Source organism: Sarcophilus harrisii, chromosome 1 (genome assembly GCF_902635505.1).
Source record: "Sarcophilus harrisii chromosome 1, mSarHar1.11, whole genome shotgun sequence".
NCBI lineage: Eukaryota > Metazoa > Chordata > Mammalia > Dasyuromorphia > Dasyuridae > Sarcophilus > Sarcophilus harrisii.
This window is the reverse complement of record NC_045426.1, coordinates 463,115,898-463,138,855: the sequence shown is the minus strand read 5'-3', so window position 1 is coordinate 463,138,855 and position 22,958 is coordinate 463,115,898. Positions and strand designations below refer to the sequence as shown.

Below are 22,958 nucleotides of genomic sequence, written 5' to 3'. Positions count from 1 at the left end.
GGATCTCTGAGCTTGTACTAATTTTCATGGCTCCTCTGGGCTTTGGTTTGGCATGAAGGGTGGTCTAATAGAGGGGAAGTAGATGTTTTTGCAAAGGGGGAATTAAACATAGAACATATAATTGCTATATACTGAAGGAGTATATGAGTCTTTTTCCGAGCATTACCCCAGCCCTTAATCTTATATTTATGTGGAATGGATGTGATAATATTTGGGTTTATCTCTGAAATATAGATTTTTAAAGTTGAAAGGGATGACTTCAGAGATCATCCACTATCTGAAGCATGACTCCTTTCTTATCAAAGTGGCAAGTTTTGGATTTCATGATGTTTATCTTTAAGTAGCTATAGGGAAAATAGGAGTTGCTGTTTGATCCTTCATTGAATGAGGCAAAAGCACTATAATAACAAGGGGGAAATAGAGTTCTGGTTTTAACAAGAGATACTTAAACCTATGAAAATACTCAATGATACTCTCTCTAGAGTATGGTGTCTTTCTGTAATAGAATTTCCCTGGTAGTTAGGTTTTAATTTGTGGTGTTTCAAAGGGAAGTTTAATTGGTATCACTTTACATTCAGTGATAACAATTGTACTGCAATTTAACTCAGCTACATGGTTATTTTCATGTAATTACACATTAACTTCATTTAACCCATGTAATTACATACCAGAACCGCAGATTCCACAACTTAACCAGAAATGGGTAGTTAGAATGATCATTAAATATAACTGTACAAGGTTACTAAGCAGCTTCTACTTGTGACAAAGAATGTTTTTTTTGAAAATCATGATATGGTTATTTGGTACAAACCAGTTATAGTGTAATTGAAGCCATGTAATTATATAATGGCATTTATATCTAGATGTACCAATACTGACAAGAAATAACTATGGTGTCAGATTAACTTTACTGGAAATCTTTATATGTGTGTGGAAATGAGTTAGGAAATCTATAAAAATGTCTTTGTAAGATACATCTGTCTGTGATAAAGGTTTGATGAAACAGTGCTAAGTTCCATGTTAACCACATTTCATTGGGTTTTATACAGAACTCAGATTAAACATTTAGAATTAAAAAGGCTTTAATAGCCTTTAGTAGACAATACTAATAGTAGACAACCTACTCTACTCCTTATTGTACTGATAAGAAAACTGAGGTCACACTCAAGATCACACAAGTAAATAAATAAGCTAGGATTCAGGATTCAAACAAGTTCTCAGACTCCAAATAGAATGTTCTTTCCACTAGACCAAGTTTCTTCTGTATGTCAAAGTTAAATGACGAAGACAAATACTGTGGGGGTTACAAATCAGTTAAAAGCATGATTAAGGACATGTGGTTTACAAATTTCCGTTTTGCATAAGCATGACTAAGTGTCTTTTATTCCCAGAATATTTGAGTCTACCAATTGACTTTATGATGCTATTCATTGATGTTCAAAGGTTTAAACAACCAATCAAATGCCTTAAGTGAGATATGATTAGTCTGTAAGAAGCACTAAAAACCAAAAGGTTCTTTGACACTTGATACTTTACTTCTCACTATGGCTGCCACTGGCCTATAGTTTAATGTGTAGCCTGTTTTATGTTTCATGACTCTGTGAAAAGGAGATTCCCATTAAAAACTACAGTAAAATCATAGAAAAATATCTCTTTTGTTTTTTAATTCTTTTCCCTCCCCATTATCACTATTGGACAATGGCAGCAACAAAAACAGTAATAATTACAAATAGCTCACATTTCTATGGCTCTTCATGGCTTTTAATGCATTTTCTTCACAATAACCTTGTGAGATAAGAAGTGTAAGAATGATGATCCTCATTTTATAAAAAAAGATTAAAAGACTTTCTCAGCTAGAAATTTCAGAGCTAGAACTTGTCAAAGTTTCTTGTGGAGGTGTAGAGTATCTATGTAATGTATAACTTCTGGATGTTATCTCTACATTTAGAACTCAGGAACAGTGTGTCTGTTTCAGAAAGGTTGGAAAAGAGGATTTGAAGGGAGAAGAGTGTTTATAAAGGCAAAATGATGATGATACTCTTATAGGTCTGTCAAGGTTCAAGGTAGTGAATAATGTGCAGATAACAGTGATCAAAAAACATCTGTTAAAATGCCTACTCTGTACTAGGCACTATGCTAAATATGGAGATTCAAAGAAAGGTTAAAAAAGGTTTCCTGCCCTCAAGAAATTTACAATCTAATAAGCATGGTCATAGGGATAGGGTACCTAGGGCTGCAGTCAGTTTACAGAAGCAAACAAAAAATGGAGAATAGTTCTCAACCTAGCAGCTAGCAGAGAAAGAAAGCAATTGAAAGCAACTTCAGAGAAACATTAAGCAGAGAACAGAACTGTGGACATCTCAATGGGAGTGATAATCTTTCTGATCAGAAATTTTAATCTTTTCATTTGAAGCTATAGAGTTTGAAGAACTATTATCACATTAGTACTTTTTTCCCATTTCTTCTTTTCAAATTCTATCTCTTGTTCTTCCAAATGAATTTGGTCATTATTTTGCCTAGTTTTTTTTTTTAATTAATCCTTTGATAGTTTAATTGGTATAGTACCTAATATATTTTAGGCAGTATCATTTCCATTATATTGGTTCTATTCAGTCATGAGCAATGAATGCCTCTCTAATTTTTTAAACTGATCATTTTTGAGGAACATTTGGTAATTATATTAAAATAGACCTTTCATATGCTTTGGCAGACTGATAACTAGATCTTTGCATGTTGTAGGGGACTTCCCTTTCTATTATTTTCTCTTGTATATTGTTTCTATTCTCCCTATTCTCCCCACCTCCCCTCAAAGGGAGAAGACAAAGAAGTCTTCAAACAATTGATGGAGAAGCTTAACTTCAATTCCTGGGGGAAAAAATTCTATAGCATATTATCAAAGATGGATAGAATTATAAATACTTAAAAAGGGAAACATAATCATTATAAAATAGTATGGATTCATCAAAGGCATATTATATTAGACCAATTAATTTCTCTTTGCAAAAAGGTCACCAAAATAATATATTGTTAAACTTCCACATGCATGATGTACTTGTATATAATCTGTCCTTGTAGTCAAGATGAAAATATATAGACTGACTAAAAATAGAACTGTGTTATCAACAGACACAAAGAGTAGCGGCATGCCAAAATCTCTGTTCTTGGTCCTTACTGTTTGATACTTGTCAATGATTTGGGACAAAGGCCAAATAGAAATGGCATTTTTTTCACATTTTTGGATAACAGGAAATTATTATTGTCCCCACTACTACCAGGCACAACTACTATACATTAATGCTCAGTGTTTTAAAATCTACATTTGAAAACTTACGCCATTATTGAGTTTTGTAAACAAGTATATTTTTTCTTTAGTTGGATGCATGTTACCTATTTATCATTTTGCTGAACTTTTTAAAGTAAGTTTGCATTTTAGAAGTTATAATTAGCGGTGTTAACTTTATGAACTTATCAAAATTTAAGTAATGATAGAAGATGTTGTCTGTATTAAAGAAAAGTTAAGAAGATGAGATTAATACTAGGTCCAGAGACCCAAAATTAGAAAGTCTATTGGTCCTCCATGAAACTGAAATGTAGGCTAATGACAATTTAAATGCAACATAAAATATAGCCTCCAAATAATCACATAACTAATACATTTCTGAGGAGGAATTTTCTCCAAGTCCTCCTCAGTTATCTATTGGGAAATAGATATCAGAATGTGGATGCAAAAGATTTATCAGGCTAAAAAATGCTGAATCCAAAGAAGTAAAGTTTAAAAGGAATAAAATGTAAAAATTTACCTTTGGCTTAAAAAAATCAAATGCCTAAAAACAGGATGAGAGAAATTTGCCTAAAAAAGAATTCAAGTAAAAAAGATCTTAAGGCATTAATGCTCCAAAAGTTAATGATTACAACTCAAGAGTGTGACATAACAGCCCCCAAACTCTGAGAATTTAGACTAACTACATTAAAAGCACAAGTTCAGATTGAGGGAGATTAGATGTTTGCTATACAAAAGGCTGCCCTGCTAGATTACATCTAGATTATGATGTTTAGTTCTAGGTACAACATTTTAAGTTGGCTTCTGAAGCATCTGAACAAGTTCAGAAAGCCAAATACATTTTCCAAATAATTTGAATTTTAGGAAAGGATTTGTAAAGTTTTTCCTATTCCCACTTTTAACAGAGTGGAAAGATTTGAGCAAACATAGAACAATATTAAGGATTCAGCTCTATAGTTATAAATGAGTCAGGATAAGTTTTTAACATGAAATGAGGCGAGTTGCATTAGGGATCTGTACTTGGTCTTATACTGCTTAACATTATCTCTGAAAAAAAGCATATATACTCATTTGTGTGTATGTATGTGTATGTAGTATTATATATACAGATATACACACACACACATATATACACATACACATACTATATATATCTTATGAAATTTGCAGATGACACAAAGTTGGAAGAGATAATTAAAACTAACACATTGTGCAAACAGGATGTAGCAACTGAGTTCTGAGCAAAATTTAATAAGATGGTTTTCAATAGAGATAAATGTAAAATTTTACATGAGTTCAAAAAGTTGATTTCATAAATGCCAAAATGTAAGGGATGCAGCATGGTTTGCTGTAGAGTTTTTCGGGGGGACAAAAGTTAGTAGATTTCAGTGAACTGCATACTCTATATGAGTTCTATATGAGGAGGAGATAAATGGATGAAAGTTATCCTTCAAGTATTTGAAGGGATATCATGTGAAAGAGAGATTAGACTTGTGGAGCTTGATCTTGGAATGCAGAACCATGACACTAAAGGAATTGGGTGGATGTTACATCAATCAAATTTTGGTTTAATATAAAGAGAAAGTCTAGTTAGAGTTGCTTTAAAAAAATAAGATTGGGCTGTCTGGCTGGTGGGTATTCTTTTATTGGGGGCTTTCATGCAGAAGCTTAATGAGTATTTATTAGGGATGTTTTAGCAGAATTCCAGCATATATTAGGTAACTTTTAAAATCACTTCTCACTCTTAGATCCTGTGGTCTGTTCCTCTTCCCTGCTACCATTGTTTCAGTAGAATGAGACAATGTAAATAAACAATGAAAAAACTGGTAAATTTTGTATGCAGGGATTAAGGCTAGGGCTTTATATTACGTGTTGATAAATATGGATTACTTTAGTCACTACTCAGGGCTAGTTTGAACTCTGTTTTCTATCTTCTCTAGCATCTGATCAATTCCCTTTGTTGATTTGGGTAATTCAGTGGTCAATTCTGGGTAGCTTGGCAAACAAGAATAGCAATTTCTTAATTTGCAATTAAAAACTATGCTTGAGAGAGTTTTGTATAGTGGGCAGAAGGTGGGGCTTGGAATTAGGGCAACCTAGGTCTTAGTTGGAAAAAAGTATAAAGAATTTACTATATATGTATCATCTACAAAGGAAAAAATTATATGTTTTAGCAAAAACTAAAATAAAACAAGTCAAATCAAAACATTAATTTGATTATGTAACTACCTTCCTGCTCCCTGACAAGACCTCCCTCCTTAAGAAGATCATGCTGAAGAAACCCTATTAAGGATCCAGTCTTTCAAACAGAAATGGAATTTAGGGACTTAGGGCTTAGTGATCTTTTCTTCTGAGTTAAGATTAGTTAGTGATGGATCACCTTGCGCCAGTCTAGGGCAGGATATCTGTCTTGAAAACCATACTTCTGTAAACTAAACATTCTCATTCAGATGATATCTGCTGACTATGGTTACATTACCTATGTCCTTGTTGCAAGATTCCAATTTCACATACTACCCATCTAATTTTCATCACCTCATTTCATTTATTGAAGGTCTCATTTCCACCATCATTTCAGTTCCACATTCTCAACATGTTCTAAGCCAATATTTTACACATCTCATCCCAGAGTTTAGTGTTTCCCTTATTTCTCTGTAACATTCACATTCTCATTTTGCTATAGGTATGCTGATATATGTGGAGGTGGAATGCTAATTTATGCAGGCTTTCTTCTTGACTACAGATACTTCTCATTTTCACATGTCAAAGATACAGTACTAATTTATGCTGACCAGAATCAAAGAAGAGAAATTTCTTCTTAACCTTTCCTTTCTTCTTTTTCTACATGATACCTTGTATCTGTAAGCCTTTGCCCACCCAGAACAATCAACATATAGAATATTATCTTTGATGACAAGAAACCTTATTATCAGAAAGTCAGACTTCACAAAATGTTAAAGCTGGAAAGCACCTTAATTTAGTTCATTCCTTCATTTAACAAATATCTTTACTATTATTTTACTGAATGGAGGGCCTGAGAGGTTAAGCTTCTAGGTCAAGGTCACAAGGTAGAAAAGAGTAGAACCAAGATTTAATTCCAAGATCTCATTCCAAATCTGACACTATTTCTATTATATCACATGGTTTTTCTTAGAGGGTAAATTTACAGCTGTGAGCATACACATAATCATGAATAAATTTAACTCACTATGAATTTAGCTATCACATTTTAAAATATGTTTTTCATTTTGAAAAGAAAAATGGCATTACTGGTAAACATGTACAAAATGCCTTAATTTTTAATTTCTAACATATATCCTTAATACCAAGAGTAAGTAAATGTCATTTAAAAATATTTCATCTTCCTTTTTTATATGTTCCTTTTCCACAGTTCACATAATTAATTCAAAATAAAAATGAAGGAAGGAGGTCATTAGAATATAGAAATAAATGGACTCTGTATATGTTCTGAAATAATATAGGAAAGTATCTTTCTTTTCTCCCATGTTCCCCCAAGGGTTTGAAAAAGATCAGAGCTATCTCTCATTTTTTCCCCCAAGGATGGAGGGGGGACCTTCAGAAGTAAGTATTTTTCAGCTTCTTTTGTCTCTGCATGAACCAAGTTTGATAGCTTGAGACTATAATGTATTACTGTGGCAACCTTCAGTCTGTTACATAAATCATCTGAACATTCAGCAAGAACTGTCCAACAGTGCCATTCATGTTATCAAGCCAATGATCCTGCAAACAATTTTTTTGTCTTTCTTCACATGTTAGACAATGGCAATAAATCACATTCATTTATAAAAACACACAATGTACTAATTTATCAAGCAACAGTTATCAAAATATATGATTGTAGAAGGTACAACTTTTGTTTCGTTGTGTACATCAATTTTTCTTTCTCAGGTTACACAAAGGGCAATGCCTCAAGAAACCATTAATTTTCTGACATAACATTCATACACTCAATAGATGATATTTACCTAGGGCCTACTGTGTGCATGACCATGTGGGGAGAAAATAAAAATTTAACAGAGGGTATTCTGGAGAGAAGCCACAAATAAGGTTCTGTTGGTAACAGGATGAGGTAACTAAAGCCATCTAGAAGCAAGAGATCAGGCAGATCTGCAAGATATGAGGCATGCAACTGGTGAAGGTCCAAAAGGCAATTTTAGCTTGTACTTAAAATTATATTTTATTGACTCCAAAGTACATGGGGTGGAGGGGGCGGGGGTTCCTTCACAGGTTTGTTGTCTAAGGAAAAAAAAACTTCTCTATGAAACCTATTTATATGTTTATTTCAAGTGTTCTCTTGTCCACCATGGTCAAGTTCAGGATTTTCAAAGATGCCTTCTCCCCTCATTTCTATATACTGTCTTCCCTGGCTTTCTTCTATATTTAGCTCAAATTCCATCTTCATTAAGTGGACTTTCTGAGTAATTCTACTTTCCCCAGTGCTTTCTACCTGTAATTGCCTTTCATTTACACTGCATTTAACATGTCTATACATGGTTATCTGCAGGCTGATTTCCCCTCTAGAATGTGAGTCTCTGAAGTCAGGGACCAGGATTTTTTCCTTTCTTTTTATTCCCTAAGTTTAGCATAGCACTTGGCACATAGTAAGCAGATATTTAATTCTTGGGGACTTACTGACTGAATTGATCTGGCATAGATTTTTGTCACATATTAAGCCCAGTGAAATGGACATCAATCATAACCCCAGACTAATGGCTTAGGGTCTTCCTTGTCCCTTTACTGAGTATACTACTAGGGTTAATTTTTCATAGTCCTTTGCTCAAGCTTCTTTTTCAGAATTCTTCCTTATCCTCTGTGAATCTAGTGTCATTTACCAGGGTTTCTCTACAGGGGAAGGAAGCATCTTAGCATTAGCCTTGTCATGTGGACAGACTCCAGGTATTGTGACAAGTTTATTCACAGTGAATGATGAGCTCTCTGCAACAAGGTCTTGAGCCATGGTCATGACTGATGTCAGGGGCAAAACCCGCATCGTGGGAATTCATTGTTTTGTCACAACTGGTGATCAATTTCAGGGGTTCTGGAATAGTATATTTGGATAGGTAGGAATTTTCAAGCAATCAGAGGATTTAGAGCTAGAAGAGATCTCATGAGATGAACTGATCTAATACCTGCATTTTTATAGAAGATGAAACTGAGGTCCATGGATATTAGGCAACTTCCCTTACCCCATTGATGTCATTCCTGCCCCACTCCCATTAGAACATGTTTCTTAATGTCAGGGATAATGTCATTTTTTTATCTTTGCATCCTAGCATAGTGCCGTTTTTAATGTGTGAATGTGCATGTGTAATATACACACATATGTGTGCATATATGTGTGCATGTACACACATGTATAATGGTAAAAGAACTTAAAACCTGAGGGAGTGAGTACTTCAATTTGTGGGTAGATCCACTTCAATGAACTTATGGGAGAACATGGATAAGAATAATATAAAATAGGCAAGTATGTAACAATTTGCAAATTTTCATTAATGAAATCACAGATTAATTTAATTTGAATGTATATTCGTATGTATGTCTTTATGTTTGTGCACATGCGTGTGTGCGTGTGTGTATAAGAGGAGGGCCCAGGAAGTTGTACAACTCAGCAAAAGTTATAAAGGTAATAAATAGTAGAATGTTATACAACAGAATTGGAAGCATAGAATTTGAGAGTAGCAAGAGACCTCAGTAGCTATCTAGTCCAATGAGTAAATGAATATTATAACATCTGAAAGGTGTTTTAGATAGAAAGATAGATAAACATACACCTATATAGTCATCTGTAACTTTATAGATATGTAACTATAACAATATATTACTCTCTCTGTGTACACACACACATACACACACAGAAACACAGAAAAAGCATTAGGCAATATAGATAGGAAATTAATACTGAACAAGAAGAGAAGTAATTTAATAGGGTTAAAAGGCACATTCTTCTGTTTGGGTTTCCATTTCACTCTGATTCAAAGACTTAGAATGAAAGAACATTCTCTGCAACAATCTGACAAGCAATTCTAATTCTCTTAATAAGGAGGACCAAAAATGCACCCAGAGGTTGAAATGAATTCTGCATTATTAAGGATACTGTACAGTAAAGTAAATTAAAGAAGTTGTTCATAGAAGAGACCAGATGTTGAAGTAGATCCAGGAAAAGAGACGATTTCTCTAATTTAATGAAGAAAGGCAGGATAAATAAAGGTTAGCCTTGGAATTAGAAAGACTTCTATTAAAGTTCTACCTCTAATACATTCTGTGAGACCATGGACAAGTAAATCAATTAGTCAGTGCCTTAGGAAACTATTTAAGACAATGTATTGTAGACAAGTTGCTAATCTAGATCACTGTAAGAAGTTCCTTCTACCATGAAGTCCCATACCTGAATTAAAAAAAAAATGAAAAAAAAACCAAACACCTATGGAAGATCTCAATCAATATCCAGGAACCTTTGGTCTTGAAAGTCAATCCTGTCACAAAAATAGTAAAAAGGATTAATCAGGGAGAAGACCATATTTAGAGAGTATTTACATCATGCATTCTAGAGAGTGTTGGAATCTTTTGTGAAGGGATAGAGGGAGAAAGGGGAGTAAAGGACAGAGATAGGAAAGAAGGGTGGCAAAGAAGGCCAAGATTTAATGAACAAGTTTATAGGTTTAATTAAGAAAAGGAAAATAAAATTTAAGTTATGGGAAAGGAAGTAGTATAGGAGGTAGTAGATAAAGAAGGAAGAGACAAGTCACAGAGAAAGAACCATAGAAGTTAATGGGACAAAGAAATAATAACACCCTTGTGCATTTTCATAAAGATTTTTTAAATCATTTTCAAATGATAACCTCACTAAATTATTACAGAAACACTTTGAGGTAAATTGAAAGGAGAGACTAAAGTTAAGAATGAACAAGTGAACATTGTCAGCTTTAGTTCTTAACCTAACTTCTCATGACAGTAAATTCTGGAAGAAAAGGGAGAAGAGTTCTCTATCCATCTTCTGACCACACATTTCTAACATAAAAGCAAGCCAGCCCAAAAAAGGCTGAATGTATTTATTGATCTTTACTGATAAACAGTGAGAAGAAACTTAAATGAGAGGGACCTGCATGTCCTGCATACATAAACTATCAAAATTCGCCCTTTTTACTGATTACATGAAATAACGCTTTGTAAATCTTATAAATATTATATGTAAAACACTTTGTCTTATAAAGTCCTATATAAATGCTAGCTACAATAGTAATTATTATGATCATCACCATCATCATCATCATTATTTTCACTACTATTATTATTATTACTTTTAATTGTATGCATTATCAGTTTAATAATTCTTTACTGGGAAGACCTCCAGTCTTGCTACATAGAGTCAAATAGTCACTATTTAGTAAACAAATGTGACAATTCATTCACATTGAAGAAATTTATTTAACAGCACTTCAAAGCAAATTTCCTCAAGAAACTACCAACACATTTTTATTTCATTATGAATTCCTTGGGTTATAACTCAAGCTATTAATTTCTTATTTGTGTGACCTTAGGCTTTAGTCATTTAAGCTTGATGGACCTCAGTTTTTTAATCTATAAAATGGGATGATCTCTAATATAGCTTCATGCTTTAAATTCTAGCATCTTTATTGCATTAGAAATAATACTTCCATTTTCTAGCATATCTTAACAATATTTATCTGATTTTAAGGACAAATGAGTGAAGATTCTATGCAAAGAGAAGGAATGGAACCATCACAAGAAGACAAAAAGCTCAAGTATCTTCTTTAGGGATGAAAGAAAATAGTCTCAGGACAGAGAAGGAAATGGGAGATGACAATGTTATCTTAAAACCCTCTAGGAGCCTCAGTTTTTATATAATTACAGGAGAGAAACAATTCATCCCTGCACACCAAGAAAGGGTATTGATTACTCATTGTTTATTAACATCTTTCAACAACTTGAAAATGGAGACTACAAGAGAGGTAGAATCATCTATCCTCCAATTATTCTGGATTTACTAAACTGTATCAGTCCTCTCCTATATTTATTGTTAGGCATGTTCTATGGAAGTGGAAGGCCAGAAAGATAAAATTGAAGAATATGATATTGTGAAATTAAAGAGTGAAGTTAATTTTTCACCTCTTCATCTATTTATTAAACATGACTGAAAATTTTCTAAATTCAAGATTTCAAAGAAATACTTTTCAAAATTTATGAAAACTAGTGACTAGCTAGTAGTGGTAAGATACCAATATGATATCCTCAGCCAGGTGCTCCGTAGGCCTGGAGAGTAACTACTAAAGGAGCAATCTTACTTTCACAGTCAATGCTCTATCATTCAGATTTTTTTTTTTTTGGGGGGGAAATTTATCAAAAAAAAACATTATCCCTAATGCTTAAAAAACATACTAAAAGACAGTACCAATAAAATTCATAAGCATATTATGGAACAAATATTTATATTCTGAAATAAAAAATGAGCCCTATACTCACAAATCCCACAGCTTGGAAATGTATATGATACACAACATTTAACCTGTCAGCAGCCTCATTAGTGTCATTGAATAGGATCTGGCAATCAGTAGATGGTGTGTTCTACATGTGTTTACATTTTAAAATGCTCTTAAAATAGCTCCACTATGGAGTAACATAAAGCAGTGGACAAATGGAATTCAGTTTAAACCTACAGATGTTCCCCAAATCTTCTCTGAATTCAATTACTCCTTGAGGAGACCACTTAGAGCAGATTCAGTATTAAACTTTGTAAATAAAAGAAAGGTAGAGTGGGGGTGGGGGAATCATTCGAATATTAATACCAATTTGTAAGATATTAGAAAAATATGCTAAAAGATTTGTGAAGCTTTTAAACTCACTGGACTCTTAAAACAAGCATTCCCTATTTGGATGTACCTGTTATGACTGTCTATACTGGCTATTAAGACATTTTATAAACTGCAAGAAATATGTGAGCTATTACAAGAAATAATTCTGAAAAACAGACTTCTATGTAAGAAGCCAATTTAGGAAGAAAACAACATAAACAATAGTAACTTGTGTGCTCAAGTGAAGCATCTTTTTAATTTTGAGTAATGAAGATGTCAAGCCAAATGCTAGAGTAGTTTAACTTAATTAGGTGGCCTATTTTTCCAAGCAGCCTTTCATTTCCCATTGAAAACTCAGCTTGTATGCAAGGCAACAAGAGCAATTTTGTCTGTAATGAATACCTCCGGGATTGCACAGAGTAATCATTTGAATGTTACACTGAAGACTGGTTTGAGTAACTAGTTTGGGCTTGTTGAGATGCCAGAGTCTGTTAGACTAACTAGATTAATCAAAGCATGGCAGTTTTATCATTTTATTGGGTCAAAGTTCACAAGGTCAAGTCGATGTTGTGTCTGGAGCCTCTATCAAAAGGAAGGTGGTTTTAATTTGTAGTTCAAATTCATGTCATGATCACAGGTATTTTATGGACCGGAAAAAAAAAAGTATTTTAAATAAAGTACCCTTAAAATGTGTTGCCTTGAATGTCTCTTAGGCTTATATCTCATAACTCTTGCAGCTTCCAAACCATGAGGGAATTTCCTTGTCAGGAAAGTACATCATTAAAATATGCTGTTTTTCAAACCTAAATCTATTATATTCTCTCTTTCTCTCTCTGCATATATATATATATATTTATCTGCATATATCTATACACATATATAAATGTATATAATTGTAACAATTGTTAAAGATCCCTCTGCAGAAAACTAGGAAATTTTTTTCTTATGTATATGTATGTGTATCATACTTCGAAGTTAGAGTATTTCTATTGTACCTCCTGATTTCTAATCATTATTTAAAATGAATGCCTGATGTTGAACTGTGCTAGTTATAACTTAAATTATAATATCCTGAAAATTCAGTCTTTGTAGCATTGACATATCAACTGCAAAGGAGCAAATACCAAATAATAAGTATGTGTTAGATTCCAAAAAATAAAATTAAAAGGAGTTTGTTCTGTATTTTATTACTCTTGATTTTCAGGCCAAATAGGAAGCAGAAGCAGAAATGGAAAAGCAGTGATACCCAACCCTTTAAAAACTTTATGGGAGGTACAGTAATGAAAGCGGAATAAGAATGAAAAAAAATATATGCTGAAACATTATTTCTGTCCAAGATATAAAATATGGAGAAAAAATAAAACTTTCAAAATTAGATTAACAAAAGCTAATTAAAAAAATACACACACACACACACACACACACACACACAGAGAGAGCCCTGTTAAATTGGCATTCATAAAAAGATAAATTTAGTCCTCAATTTAATCTAAATAGCACTATGATGATCTCTCTCTTTTTTTTTTAATTGTCTTAGTGCTTAGTACAGTCAATAGTAGATGCTTAATAAGTGTTTGAGTTAATTTTTCTTTTTTTGTATGATGGGCCTTACAAGATAGTTTTTACATCATCTTCAAAGTGGTCTTCCCTTACCAACTGGTATACATAACTACATACAAAGCACATGGGAGGCCCCAAGAAACTATGCAGAAAAAGTCCTTGGCAACAGGCAACAGACTCTTGGCAACAGAGTCAGGATTCAAGTATCAACTCTGATACAAACTAACTTCAAGACACTCAATTTCTCAGTGTTACAAGCAATAATTAAGTAGCATCTATTGGAAAAAAAAGATGTTGACTTGCAATGGTACAAGTTCCTCATTAGAACTCACTATGTTGAAGAAATTACAGGCCTAGTCAAATAATAATGCCCATGTTTCATATTTGCGATATTTTAATTATTATAAATTCATAAAATTAAAATAATTTTAAATTGTCATGACTAATTGAAGAACCTCACTAATTAATTTTTTTTTTTTAATTTCCTAAGTGGAGTAGTAGGGAACTGGAATCCAGAAGACTCAATTTCTTGAGTTCAAATCTGATCTCTGACACTTACTAGATGGGTGATCTTGGGCAAATCATTTGCCTCAATTGCCTCATCTCTTAGATGGGTTTGAGAAGGAAATGCAAATTGCTCCAGTATTGTTTCCAAAAAACCCCAAATGTGGTCTTGAAGAGAGAGACATATTTCAAAAAACTGAACAAAAAGTTTGCATGCAACAATATTCAGTTTTGGGGGGGGGGGGAACTACCATTAATAATAAACTTTAAAAAAAAATCTAATCTTAAATTTTTTTTTTTGTTTTTTCTACAACACTGGCCTCATAGGCCAAATAAGGCAAAATAAGGTCCCATGCCTGTGGAATTGAATGAATTGTTTACAACTGGCTCATGTGAAGGTCTTCATAAGAGAAACCCAAACTACAGGAAGAATCCAATTTGCCTTTCTCATGCACTGATGTAACCCGACATATAGATTGAGAAAGAGTGGCCTAGACCAGTAGAACACAAAGTGACCCAAATGAAGTGAAATAAAGGGTACATAACATGAGAAGTGATTTCTGTCTATTGGACTTTGGTGTTAAAAGATCTGGGTTTGAGTCTCAGTTATAATCATATGCAAACTTTGGGAAATTCCTTTACTCTCTTAGACTTCAGTTTCCTCATCTCTAAAATGAAGGGTTTAGACTATGTGATTTCAACACTTTTCCAACTCTTGAGTCTATCATCCTGAATTTCCCAGTCCAGAAGACTGATCAATTCACTATCCTTTTTCAATTCATTCTAATACTATGTGAATCATTTAGAAAGAAAGAACATATTCTATATTGAATCACATGCTTTTCTTAAGTAACATGAGCAAATACTTAAAGACCTTTTCCATTTGTATAATTCAAACTCAATCCCCTGGAAGAAAAAGTTAAATTGGTTATAAGTGAAACACTAAGAGGTCACCACAATTAGAAGTATTATAAGGCAATGTGGTAAATGTTCGAAGAATGAAATCCAGAGAGCAGTAGAAATGTCATGTGTTTTTATTACATAGTTGGCAGGCATATCATGGGTGGTGTAATTAATTTAAAAGCTGCCTACCAACTACAGAATTAGGTCCAAAAAAGGCTTGTGTACACTAGCATAAGAGGTATAGAATGCATGCAGTAAGTGCCAAACAGCCCTTTGGGACAGTCTAAAAGAATATCATTAATTTTTACAGTATACTTACACTCCTGGCTCAGTTCCAGCAATGGCTTTCTATAAAAATCATTTCAAGTATAGAATTATGCTATTTGCTTGCAGCAACATCACAGGAGCAGTAGTGTGCCATATGTTGCTACTTAGCAACTTAGTCTATAAGTCCCAGAGCATGTACGGATTTGAAAATTGAACAGAAATTATAATTGTTGAGTGATGCTGTGAGGCAAGTTGTCTAAGATTACCAAACTATGCAGATGTTTGATGTTATGTAGGAAAAAGAACAAAACTATTTTTTTTAGCTGCAGGATGACTGAAGTCTTATTTATGTTAGCCTAAAGGGGATAAATTGATTAAAATTCCCTAAAAATAATACAGAGTAATGGTTTTGTGAAAATACCATATTACAGTGAGGAAGAAAAAAGACAAAGGGGAGGGGGAAGACCTCAAGTGTAAATTCTGCTAAGATTATTCAGTGACTTTAATTTGTAAACTTAATTTCTCCCAGTGTATTAACTATCTTATGTTAACTGAGTTCTTAGCAAAGCTCAATTTTAAAAAAATACTTCCAGAAAAAAAGTTAAATTATTAAAAGAAAGTTAATTGGTTTCTGGGTCAGAAACCTACCATGATTTTCAAAAACACACAAAAAAAAAAATCATTTGGGATTATTATTTTTTCCTTGATAAATGAGATCTCTGGTATTTAAAATGTGCTTGGTGAATACATGGCATAAAAATTTAAAACTCAAAATGCTATTTGATTTTTAGACTGATGTTTAAATTATCCAGGGTACTTCTATTAAAAATCTAGAGGGTGGTGCTAGGGGGAGCAGAAAGCATATATCAGCTGCAAATTTACAATGCTTTCTTCAAAACTCTTCAAGACCAACCTAATGATTCTCTGAAAGGTAGCAGCTGCTTTATAACAGTAATCATTCACTGAGTTTGTGTTTCTACTGTTTCAAACAAATTCAATTAGCCCCTGCACTTCAAAACCCTAAAGGCACAAATGAGACGACATGAGGTTGCTTTAATCTAATAGTAATACTAAACTTGTCAGTACAGTTTGGGGATTGATGGTTGGAAAAAAATTAATAATAACATTTTTCATTTTTTAATCAAACTATTCCATTCACAGCCACCTATGGATCTTAGAGCATTTTTAGCTGATAAATTTAGTCACACGAGAATACTAAATGCAAAATTAAGGCTTCCAAAAATCATTGCTGCAGCAGACCAAAAAGAAATCTAGTCTGGAGATAATAGACATGCAAAATACTGGTTTTGGTTGAATTCTAAGTGTTTATTTAAAAATACTGTTGATCAAAGAATGGAAGTTTCAAAGCAATTGTACATTTTCTCTACCTAACTCTAGTCAATTTTTGAAAGATAGACTAGAATGTCAAGGGTATAGACAGTTGGATACTATCTTTTTCACATAGTGAAGATAGGTATTTAAAATCATTGCCTATGTATTCACAACCCTGCTGTCCTGAATTTTAAATTTAAAGCTGAAATGATTTTACTACATAAAAAACAAGGAAGAAAAGGTCTTCATGATGATCACACCCAATTTTTCTTAGTCCACTCCTCCCACCCTGCCTCTATTTCCGGTATTACTGTTCTTTGCATTATATATACAATCTAGGACAATACTAACCAGCATACTTTACTTCTCAATTTTCTCTTTGGACCAAAGACCTTAGTTTAAATATTTGACAAAAAAAATTACCAAGCATTTCTTTTTTCCCCCCCTTAATTATTAAAGGTGCTTATTTTCAAAACATATACATTGATAATTTTCACATTCACCCTTGCAAAACCTCATTTTCCAATTTTTTGTGCCCTCCCTTCCCTCCACCATGGCAAGTAATACAATAAATGTTAAACATATGCAATTCTTCTATACATATTTCCACAATTAAAGCATTTCTTTTAAAAATATAATTTTTTGTTTCCATTGTACTTTTATCATTGTTGTTTCTCTTGACTAAATGCTTTGCCAACTCTTTCCAGCAAAATGGATTCAACCATACCTTTGAAGAGCCTCATCATATTATATATTTTTGGCCTGGATGTGAAAACCTCACAGTAGATTTTGAGAGAATCATTATAGTACTGCTGATGGTTCACTCTTGGCAAACCTTCTCCAGCCATATGATTTCTGCTCTAAATGCAACACTTGGTTTAAAACTGGCCTAACAGCAGATAATTAAAGCTATTTGTGACATGTGCAGCTTATAATGATTAACTTGTCTGTAGTCAGGAGCACAAATAACCTGCACCTGTAAAGACTTTATTTCCTAAAGGTAAAACAACTGTTTAGGAAAGATCATGCTGGCAAAACAGCTGCTTGCATTCTGGAGAGGAAGCAAGGTAGCATCTTTCAACAAACGCCAACTCCGGTGTTTTATCAGCTCTATCTCATTAACTGGAAACAAGGCTTAAATGCTTTGTTTATAAATTATGATTATTCCTGATTGCAGCAGTTACTGATAGTGCCACTCATTTGCAATGCAACTCTTTGAATTTGTTTAATTACAATTTGAAACAAGACAGAGAAGATTAATTAACCCACCTGGCTTGCTGGCACATAGTCCTGGCTCGGCTCTGTCATACTCATATACATGTTCTCACCGTCAAACTGCGAATGAAATAATAGTAAACATTCAGCAATCTTGAATGTTTTTCTACATCGACTGGAAAACAGTAACCATAAAAATATACTGCAGCCTGGAATATGGGAAACCTGTCATTCGCTGAGCCCATCTTGTCTTTGATGTTCCTGTTGTCATCCTCATTGACCCTGGATGTCAGTGATTGGGAGTAATTAGTGGTCTAGTAATTACAGCAAGTAAGCCCGAAATGAATGGTTTCCTTTCATCTGCAATCTGTTTTAAAACAAAATGGCTCATTTTGTTCACCCTGTCTACATATTGCTGTTTGGTCGTAATGAAGGATTAAATGAATGGCACACTTTTTGACAAGAGGAGATGAAAATGGAAAATGTACTGAAGCACAGCTCAATGGATTCTAACTTTAGATCTGAGAAATGAACAAGTGCAGAGTTTTCAAAACAAATTAAAACTGGTCTCAGCAGAAGTCTTAAGTGAAAATTTTATGGAAAAAATACTGTAATATATGGATATATAAATCCATATATATATATACATGCATATAAGTATATATGTGTGTGTATACACACACACGTATTTATATATTTATTGGATAGAATAAGTGGCAAATAATTGTGGAGAACAATGCAACTAGTTATTATATAAAGTGTAGAACATACCACCTTAGTTAAATCTATCCTTCCAAAATTACTCAGTTGTAGGCTGGGTAAACAGGTTCTGTTTACCAAAATCTGGAAAACAAAATGTGCTCAATGATTAAGGAATGACTGAGCAAATTAAAATGTTACTAACCAAATGGCCTATTAATTGTCCACAAGGAAAGACTGAGAAAAAAATATATATAGAAAAATTCTAAGAGTTGTATGAAGTGATGTGAAATTAAGAAGCAACACAGTTCTGGTCAGTTACAATGGTTAATATAAACACTGTACTATCAGACTTAAATGTAGGCTCCTTTAAGGCAGGATCTGGTTTATCTGAGGGATGGTGTCTATTATATAGATTAACAAATACAATGGGGCATCACAATGTAATATATATTAAGTTCAAATATAAAACTACTATTTTTTGCTGTGTTACTAACAGTGATACAAAGAAATAGTCATTATAATAAGTTTATATATTAAAATACATAAACACACAAAAACTATTCTAATGGCATTTTATTTTTCAAACATATAAGATAGCTCAATATTCACCTTTGTAAACCCTTGTGTTTCAATTTTTTTCTCCCACTCTTCTCACCCCCTTTCATAGACAGCAAGCAATCCAATATAGGTTAAACATGTACAATTCTTCTAAACATATTTCCATATTTGTCATGCTACACAAGAAGGTAAAAGGAAAAAAAAACATGAAGGAAAAAAACCCAAGCAAACAAACAAAAACCCAAGCAAAACCAAAAAAATGAAAATATTAGACTTATTCTCATTCAAGCTCCATAGTTCTCACAAACACTATTCTAATAGAAAGAATGCTTTAGAATCATAGTTCTTCATATTTTGTTCCTAAGTGATTGGATTCTCTTCTAGTCTACAAAATTCAAGATGTCTATGATATTAACATTACTGTGTCTCATTCAGTTAAAAAATTCATAATTTGTGATTCACATATGATCCTAAACATAAATACAATTATGAAAGAAATGATTGGTAGCACCATTCAGAAATAGCACTTTTATAAAAATTCAACAAATGTTCACTTAAATTATTCTATTGATATATAATGTGTCTAAAACCAGCATGCAGCCCACAACTCTCCTGAATGCTATCTGAACCAGGTTAAAAGGTAATTGGGAAATATTTCAGAAAATAAATAAAAATACACTGAAACATAGATAATGTTAATATGTGGTTTTCTAAGTCAATATGTTATCTTCAGGGATACTTATGTATTGTTTAGTGACTCCACACTTATATATGATTAGTGGGCACAACTAGTCTAAGGTACTAAAAAGTCAAAAGACATACTTAATATTATATTGAAATATGAGTGAAAAGATAATAAGATATTCTCATTTATACCAACTAAAGTATTTTGCTTTAATACAGAAGGTAATTGATCTCACTTTCCCCCTTTCTCTCCCAAATCCTGACTAGCTAGTATATTTTATAGACCACAATGGAATGGCAAACATTTACTTAATATTTCCCCAAAAATTGTGTATTTGTTTCTACTTTTTTCTCCAAATTTGAATAATTAACTAACTCTACCTCATCATGCTCCAAAATATATATCACAGTATGTAATAATGCTTGTACCAAGTACTTTTCATTTTAAGTATTATTTCTCAGTTTGGTTTTGCTAGGTAATTAACACTTTATAATAAAAGTGATTTTATAAAGAGCATCAATGTTTAAAATTATGTTTTGGCCTAAATATGGAATTATGACACAATTTGAAGATTTTTCTCAATGGCAAGATCATGTGGAATTCACTAAACCAGTTCTCTTCGTTTTATCTGTTATAATCACAAGAATCAGCAACATCTGAACTATTTCTATAGGATCTGTACCCTAAGAACACTTGCAAACAAACCATATTAGTCAAACAAAATATTAAGTAAATAATGGGATAAGATAAAACACATTATTTGAGGAAAAAATTTTAGAACTCATTTCAAAGTGTCATAAAGCAAGCCAATTAAGCAATTGGACTGACTGAATATCATTTTATGTAGTGGGTCATTAATAATTAATAAATATCCACTGAATTAAATTGAATTTAAATTTAAACAACCAAAAAAATCGAGAGATAGATTCTACTATATACTCAAAGAAATTGCAACTCCTCTAAAATGATTTTTCCGAAAGACTATAAGGCTATAATAAGATTATGGATATAGTGCTAGAAAAGACCTAAGGTAATCCAATCCAACTCTCTTATTTTTAAAATGGAAAACTAAGGCTCATAAGTTAGTTTCTTGCCCATTGGTGACAGAGTTAGCAGAACTAGAATTTAAGTTTAGGTTCTATCTGACTCCCAACCCAGTAGTCCCCTAGAGTATTTAAACAATTATTCCTCTTAAAAATATGATTCATTTGGGTAAAATTTTAACATGTAGGGAAAAAATTAAGGATCTCAAAATATCAGTATTAAAAAATTTGACTATGGCCATGCATAGTGCACCTACTTTGCATTGATGATGGGCCAGAATATAAACAGGCATTTTCTCTTTAGCAGGCATTTTCCTTGCCAGAATGCATATGAATTTTCTTTTTTCCTAGCAATTTCTTGAGGGAATAAAAATAGCACTGATTTTTGTTCTAACTAAAAAACAATAGTTTTCTTTTGGGAACATAATTCCCATGATAATTTTTTCTTGTTAATGATTTAAAAAATGATTAATAGCTAATGAATCATTACTTATGAAGTAAAGGTTGTAGATTGGTCAAGTAACAAAGTTTGTCAGCTGGAAGCAATGTTTGCTTTCATAACACTCTATACTTTTAATGTATTTATATTTTAATCTGTATTGAAATTATGTACATATATGTCTCCTCTCTTCCAAATCAATGCTAAATTCCTTGATGTTGGAGGTCATATTTTCTTTATCTTGGTATTTTTTGCAGTATCTACCTAATAGTGCAAAATACAAGCTAGGCATTTACTGAACATTAGCTGTATGAATGAAATGAGAAAAGGTTTGTTTTTGGCTTGAGGAAGAGGTAAAATAGTTTCTGGAATGTGGCCACAAGATTTTAATAGCAGACCACTGCTAACATTTCCAGCTTTTTAAGATTGATGGAGCCCTTAACATCTCATTTAGTCCTCAAAATAACCATGTGAAGTAGGTGCTATTACCCCCATTTTACAGATAAGGAAACTGAGTCTTAAAGTTTCCCTTGTTTGCTCAGGATCACTCATTTACTTTTATCTTAAGGAAGGAAGGGAGGGATAGAGGGAGGAAAGGAAGCAAAGGAAGGAAAGGAAGGAGGGAGGAGGGAAGGAAGGAGGGAGGGAGGAAGAAACTGTGTCCCTAATGAACTCACATTCTATTGAGCGCCATTTACAGCAAGGGCACTGATTGTTAAATTGAGACCCCTTTGAAGGTTTTTTTTGCCTTTACTTTGTATTTCCAGGGTTTAGAGCTATTCATGGCAGAAGTAGGTGCTTAATAAAAGAGTGCTGGCTTGTTTATTTGATGGATTAGTAGAGGACTGATACAGACCTATATGCTAGGAAAGCCAAGGGATCTAAAAGAAAACAATACATAAAAATTACTAGGTATTCAAAGTTTGGCTCTAGATTTCCCCAGAGATAATAACTGTGTTATTATTTATTATGAGGCATATTAATTGCCTGGGTAGAAATTATAGAGTTCAGTGCTCTATGAGTGAAACTAACAATCAACCCCACTGCCATATAAATTGGATTTATTACAAAAGTGCTTATGACCACTCAAAAATATGTAAGAACAAACAAAATTCTCTTCTCTACCACAGAAAAATAGATGGTTATATGATTGCCAAGGTGTAAGCACAGAGGGAAAAGTGGCAAAAGACTGATGGCTCCTGGCTTTACAGGGGATATGTTCCTGCTTTCATGAAGACAGTAGTAGCTCAGTATGCTTAGTTTGGTATCTGTATACTGGAAGTTTCAGCATATCATACCCTGGACCAGCACTTTCTGAATATTTTAGCATCATATAATTTTAGCCAGTTTTCAGCAGAGATAAAAATCCTAAAATTTTGGAGTTAGAAGGAACTTTACAGATTACTTGTTCAAACCACACATTTCAGGTATTACTTACATAGAAGGATTGAACCCACTGAGAGGGAAAGCAGCTTCCCTAAAGTTACATGATTGGGCAAGAAAATCCAGCTTTTCTGATTCTAATTCAGTGCTCTTTCCCTTAGTCTACTCTAATCTATGCACTCTTTTCTGGAAAAGAAGGAAACAAACATTTATGAAGCACCCACTATGGATGAAGTACTGTGCTAAGTGCTTT

At 33.1% G+C, this 22,958-nt stretch overlaps 1 protein-coding gene across 1 annotated transcript in view; it reads right to left on the bottom strand.

The window, feature by feature from the left end:
- The window catches only part of TOX (thymocyte selection associated high mobility group box), a 357,348-nt gene that overhangs the window by 166,390 nt on the left and 168,000 nt on the right, over positions 1 to 22,958 (bottom strand). The window contains exon 2 of the mRNA XM_003759752.4: positions 17,950 to 18,015. Within this exon, the coding sequence (XP_003759800.1) occupies positions 17,950 to 18,015 (66 nt within the window). The remainder of the gene's footprint in view (positions 1 to 17,949; positions 18,016 to 22,958) is intronic.